The 6,905-nt window shown below is 40.1% G+C and overlaps 1 protein-coding gene across 2 annotated transcripts in view; it reads right to left on the bottom strand.

The window, feature by feature from the left end:
* Positions 1-6,905, bottom strand: part of Smarcc1 (SWI/SNF related, matrix associated, actin dependent regulator of chromatin, subfamily c, member 1) — a gene marked incomplete at its 5' end in the record, with an annotated part of 135,052 nt that overhangs the window by 62,499 nt on the left and 65,648 nt on the right. For both annotated transcript variants that reach the window (XM_013513379.1, XM_013513380.1), the window contains 4 exon segments: positions 2,691-2,750; positions 3,802-3,915; positions 4,944-5,097; positions 5,799-5,912. In XM_013513379.1, the coding sequence (XP_013368833.1) occupies positions 2,691-2,750; positions 3,802-3,915; positions 4,944-5,097; positions 5,799-5,912 (442 nt within the window).

The following is a 6,905-nucleotide window of genomic DNA, read 5'->3' as shown; positions in this document are numbered from 1 at the left end:
CCAGGCCAAGACTTGAGTCCACGGCTTAAACATGAAAGCCCTTGCTCCTCTGGCACTGCCCAAGAGCATGTCTTCGTTGTTACATGCTTGGAGTCTTAGCGTCTGCCCTCGCCGCTTGAATTCATCCTCCTCCCTGTTGCTAGAAGGGAGAATATTTCACACAAAACACTGCTTCTTTCCCGCCTAAAATGGTTTCAGTGTTCATCACCATTTTATGGAATTAAGACAAAATACAATGAGATCTCTGCCTGCTTCTTGTACCGTGCTCCCTCCCTCCTCCAAGTTTCAGGAATGCCCGGATACCACAACACTCTGCTAGGCAGCATCCAACGTATGGTGTATTCCATGCCAGAAACTCTAGGTCCTAGAAGCTGGACAATCACACTGTTCCCAGGAAGCTGCCCATCTTATCCATGGAGCCCACATGAACAGAAAGTCCTCTTTTATGTGTCCTGTGCTCTGCGGACCCCTCATATCATAAAACTAGGGGCACTGCATTCAAGTTGTGTGTTTTACCTAGGTCACCTCTTAAGAGTATTAATTCCTCAATGGTAGGATTAAGTCCTAGCCATCTTAATCCTAATACTGCACTTAACCAGGAGAAGAACTTGGCTTTTCTGTGATACTCAAATGGACTGTTACTTTCACAGCAGAAACTTTTTTTAAAAAGTAGTACTAGGGATTGAATCCAGGGCATTCCCTAGTCCATTTTTATTTTGAGAAAGAGCTTCACTAAGTCGCCCATCGGGCTTCAACAACCAGTGTGCTGGGATTACACGCAAGCGTCACTCTGCCCAGCCATCCTCCAGTAGTTACACTGACATAATGAAGTGAACATGACCAAAGGTATTCAGCACTTACTCATGAACTGTGCTTCGAAAAAAAGCCTCTATCAAACTAAGATTTTAAGGGCTGGGGATTTAGCTCAGCGGCAAAGCGCCTGCCTGGCAAGTGCAAGGTCATGAGTTCGGTTCCTGGTACCGGAGAAAAACAAACAAACAAACAAAAAAAAAACTAAGATTTTAAAAATAAAAGTGAATGGTCTAAAGGATAATCACAAATACCTGGAAAGCTCCCTATGTGCTCTTTATTTGTCTAACAAAATGGCATGATGTTATTTTGGGAAATAAACCCCAAACAGTCTACCAGATTTAGTGTGGAAAAATTTAAATTTGCTTTTGGTAATGAATGAATTTAAAAATTGCCCCTGGATTTTGTGTTCCTAACTGTGTAGTTGGAAGGTACTGGCAGTAAACAAGGATGTTGGGAAGATTTATCTCTTTCTGTGTAAGGGCAGGCAGTGTGTAGACTCAACTGCTTGTCTAAGACAAAAAACAACTACTGCACAGGTTCCAGCTGCAGGAGAGAAAACAGGCTCTTGTTCAAGGATACTACAGATTTCTCAGATACGTTCTGGGTAAACAGCCCTCCATCGTCCTCTCCTCAGTATTTACTACCCACTAATCTTGAATGTAGAAGAAAACTTTGAGCATCAGTACCCAGCAAGACAAAAAAATCATTATTTCCAGTTGTTGTTATACAATTAAATTTCTCCAGAGCCCAAAGATTCCAAAACAGCAACAGACAAACAAGGAATATTCCTGCACAAATACTGGCAACGTTGTTCTTTTAAATTAACATCCATGGCATATGTGGCTAGACAAGAGAGTCCTGAAATAAACAAGGTGGAACAGGAAAAAAGCTCTGCCTCACTCCAGTACTTGACACAAAGATGAAAATAAATTAAAGTAGCAAAAACTTTGTAACAAAAACTCTTTATAACTTTGATCACATGGGGCAGGAGACAGACACAGATCGTACATGAGAAAAAAATAAAAATGGAAAAGGAGCACAAAAAAACAAAATATATTACTCTGACACTAAAGTTCTCAATGGAGCTCTAAAGCTAGAACAAGCTGAGGAACCCCAACAAAGCACTACACAGACACCAAGATGTCAAATAAAATAGAAAATGAGTACACACATAAAATGAAAAGAAAGAAGTCAAGACATGACCGGGCCCACTGTATCTCAGACATGGTCAGGGACCATGAGACACCAGACTCCTTTCAGGAGGGGTGTGAGGTCAGACAACTCTCAGAGCAGTAAGGATGTCACTGCTTTTGTCAGTATGTTGACACAGTTCTCGGGGTACACAAGCAGTGCTAGCTAGCATTTTAATGCAAATCAAGGCAGCGACAGCTAAGACCAAACTCAGTGCCACACCCCTGCAACCACAAAAGAAGCCACATAACTCAAACATTCCGCTGTTAAATTATGAAAGTCATTTTAATAAACCAGAGTGAAATGGGTGTGGTGCCGCACACGTGTAACCCCAGCACTCAGAGGCTGAGGCACAAGGATTGCTGTGAATTCCAGGCTGGGCTGCACAGTGAGTTCACGGCCACATGAAGTACACAGCGAGAATTTGTCTCAAAAATTGAAAACACTGAAATGTAAAAATATGTTTTTTAATATCTGGTTTTGTGAAATGGCAGGTACACAAAAGGACAACTGTGATATGCTATCAAAGCAGAGGGCCATCTAAAAGTACTACAGAAACATTTCAACCTCAATCTCAACTGGACATTTCCTAAATTGAACACCTCACATACATATATTCAAAGTGCTAGTCCAAGAATCTTAACACACATCTATGTGAATAAAGGCTCCACGGTTAATCTGCTTACCTCTAGGAGGAGAAGGGTCTCCTGCTCCGTCCACTCTCTTCCAGCGCTAGCACCTTTACTCTAAGGAAGCAAAGTGAAATTATTTGTCTATCAAGGATGAATACAGATGGAGCATAGCACGGTTATTACGGGTCCGTTTTATGCAAACTACACAGGACCCACACAAGTCCCCAGTAAATAAAACACCAAAGAACGTCACTAGGCACTTAAAGATTTCTTATTGCCAACCAAAGACTTCTGGTTTTATTTGGCTTTGTGATTTCTATTATTCATAAATACAAATACCTTTGAAAGATACCAAGGAACAGTATTTTAATTTATACCATAAATCAGCTGTAATAAATACAATACTGTACAAATATTTAGTGTATTTTGAAAAAAGTACTTTTTCCCAGGTTGCAACACAAAATGCTGTACATATGTGACACTGACAGGTTCTTCACTGCAATTCCAACAAGTCTGTATTACTTCATTTCAATATTTTCATTAGTGTATGTGCACAGTACATGCTCACATCCCTTGTGTGGAGTTGGTATAGGTACATAATACATCTTTTTCCATCCTCTCTTCCTTCCCTCCCACTCTTTCAACATAGGGTCTGGCCTAGAACCCACTATACAGCCCAGGCTGTTGTAAACTGCTACCAGGCAAGCTGGGTATAGTGGCACACACCTATAAATCCAGCTCTTGGGATGCTGAGGCAGGAGGATCACTGTGAGTTCAAGGCCAGACTCTCTCAAAAATCAAACAAACAAGTACAATATATAGCAAGACCCTGCCTCAAAAAAAACCTCAAAATCAAAAAACAATTAAAATGCTATCAGTTTTCAGTGGAAAGCTCACTTCCTCCCACCGCAGAGAATAAATTATATTTCTTATGGAAAATGATTCATCATAAAAGTAGAACAAAGACGCTGGGCATGGTGGTATGTGCCTGTCATCCCAGCACTCGGGAAGCTGAGGCAAGAGCACTGCCAGGAGTTGGAGGCCAGCCTGGGCTACACAGTGAGTTTAAGGCCAGCCTGAACTGCATAGAGAGACCCTGCCTGAAAAAGATGAAGGCAAAGAGAACATGTACATATTCCTCCAAGTGCTCTGGGAAAACCCTCACCTTTGCTAATGTTTTCTTGGAGTAAATGTCAGTACGAAGACCGAAGTTTTGCAAATCAATTGGTTTTTCCTTGTTCTTTTCAGGAAAATTTAACATCTGTTGAGCAGCAGGGACCTATGTATGAGTCAGATAAAGATAAACAAGTCCATCAATCTGTTCAAAGATAAGTGGATAGATGTTTTTAAAAAGTTACTTAATACTGACACTTAAATTAGTCCTGCTGGATATTCTAACCTTAAAATAAATAATAATAATAAAAATAAAATATGTACACTGTACTACTGTACTATTAAGAAAAATTAAGACTACAAGAAACATTGTTGATGCCTCTTTAAATCGCAGAGAAGACAGACAACAAATTTTTCTTCACTATGATTTTATACACAACAAAAGGAAATTCATAGCTTAGGTTCATATTAGCCCAACTTAATGTTACTTATAATTTACCTGGCATAAATTTTTTTAAAAATTTACTTGGCATAATTGTATTTTTAACATGTGTCTGAAGCTGGGAGTGGTGTTGCATACCCATAATCCCAGCACTTGGGAGGCTGAGGAAAGATCACAAGTTCAAAGCCAGATTGGAACACATACCAAGACCCTATCACAAACAAATACACTAACTAACAACATGTGTCTGGATATATATTTTCAAATTTTTGAAGGTTTTTAATTCACATTTGTAGGACACATGGTGAATTAAGCAGATTTTGTGTTTTCTCCTTGCTCATTAGTCTTTGTAGGAGACGAATAAAGAGGTTAAGACTATGAATGTAAATCTACAACTTGATAGGATAAGGTACAGAATTTTAGAACTGATGCAACAACTAATCTTAAACCTTGCATATTTTAAGGAGTCAATCATTCATTCACTCATTTCTTTTGCGGTACAGGGGGTCTAATCCAGGGTCTTACGCATACTAGATAAGCTCTAACACAGAACTACACACCCAGTTTGGACTCAAAACATTCATTCTCACACTCTCGCTCTCTCTCTCTCTCACATACACACACACACACACACCTGTCAATTAAGAAGCGACACAGACACCATACCGTGTAAAAGGGATGATTTCTCCAAGAGAAGAAGGCTTTAAAGTGATTGTTACCCTCAGACTGGAAGAAAAGTCAGCATTGAGTACCTGAGGTGATCGAAGATGCAGAGGCACAAGCCCCGAGGGGGTGTCAGCTAACACATTGAAATGAGGAGTTGGAGGGGGTCCCATTGCCATGGGCCGACTTTCCGGATCAACTTGATAATTAACAAGTCCCCACTGCTCTAGAAAGGCGTGAACCCTAAAACACAAAGCTCTGAAAATTACAATCTAGAGACTCAATTTCTTCTCTATAATCATCACATCGTTTAAAAAAAGAAAAGAAAAACAAGTAAAGGTATTATCTGCAGGTTGCAAACCACTGGAATACCCGCCTGACAAATTTGATTTACTGAATGAGGAAATAAGTTGAACACACCTTTTTACGTTAGGTAATACAGAACCTCAAAACCTAGTAAAATGTTTAGTATTTGAATTACAGATATGGGAGAACAAATGTTCCTTTAAGTCCACAGTAAATGAACTCTCACAGGCCCGACCCACAGCAGACTAGTGATATTTTAGTTTTCTTTAAACAGGTCGAGGACAGAGTTTATCTACTTCCCACCACTTCCCATTTCTGGGCATTTTATGATTTGACTATAAAATAACATTATGTAAACTGCAAAATTTAAAAACTAAAATGAACATTAAAAATACTGAACCCGTCAGGGATCTATAGCTCAGTAGCACAGTGCCTGCCTGGCAAGCACAAGGTCCTGAGTTTGATTACAAGTACCAAAAAATGAAACAAAACAAAAAACCCTGAACTATAAAACACTGTACATAAGACTTAGCTGTTTTACTAAGCAAGAAAACATCCAGTGTAATCAGTCTAACATCACAAGGCAATGCTTGAGGAAGCACGAGCAGTGAATGGGCCGAGAGCAGGTGAGACAATACCTCATCACAGCACACACATCTCCAGTCAAGTTCCTCCGACAGGCAGTGCTGGTCAAATATTCTTGGGGATTCAGACGATATGTGTCGATCATAAAGTTTCGATATGCCAGGTATCTCAAAAGCAAAAACAAAACCCATAAGGGAGACATGAGTCCTTTCAGAAACAGTGACGAAGAGTCACAATTCAGACTCTTCACAATCATACACAAGATAGTTCAGCGAGCAAGACAACCAAATACAGTAATTCTATTAACACTGTGGGGCCAGGGTAGAGCTCAGCAGCACAAGCATCTGCCGGCAAGCGCAAGAGGTCCTGAGCTCAATTCCTGGTATCAAAACAAAAAACAAAACAAAAAAAAACCACTGTGGCTAAGGAAGGAGGGAGGCGATTTTGATGAAAGGACAAGGTTTAATCAAGCTCCAAAGGAGATAAGGTGTGGGCTGGGGATGTAGTTCAGTGGCATAAGCGCTTGCCTGGCAAGCCTGAGGTCCTGAGTTTGATTCCTGGTACCAAAAAAACCCAAAGGAGGTAAGGTAGTCCCTGCCTCAAATCTTTGCTCCCTTTCAGGTGTATAAGGTGGGGGAGAGTGCTACAATAAGACAACAGACAGCTCCCAGTGATCAAATCTGCATGTTTCTTTTAGATAGAAATTATTTTTTCTGATAGAAGCATTATTATTATTATTATTATTTTGTCCCTTCTGTCCATCTGGAGTAGGGCTGTTTTATGGAAAAACTATTTATCTTTTTATTTATTTTTTTGAGCAGGGCCCCTCTATTCAGTTCAGGCTGGCCTCAAACTAATGACAGTCCTCCTGCCTCAGCCTCCAAGGGCTGGGACTATGTGGCAACACTATACCAGGCTAGGTATTTACCTTTAAGACAAAAAAATTCTAATTTTTAAAGATCTACCTAACCCCTTAGATACACTTTTGTATTGAGTAATTATACTAATAAGTTACCTAATAAACAAATTAACTGCTTATCAATGTACAATAATAAACAAGATACAGTAATATGGTGATGCCAACGGAAAGTGACAAATAAGAACTCAGTCATGGGGGGCTGGGGATTTAGCTCAGCGGCAAAAGCGCCTGCCTGGCAAGC

Source organism: Chinchilla lanigera, unplaced genomic scaffold, assembly GCF_000276665.1.
Source record: "Chinchilla lanigera isolate Chin_1 unplaced genomic scaffold, ChiLan1.0 scaffold00019, whole genome shotgun sequence".
NCBI lineage: Eukaryota > Metazoa > Chordata > Mammalia > Rodentia > Chinchillidae > Chinchilla > Chinchilla lanigera.
Note: the sequence above shows the minus strand (reverse complement) of the source record. Positions and strands in the feature narration are given on the sequence as shown.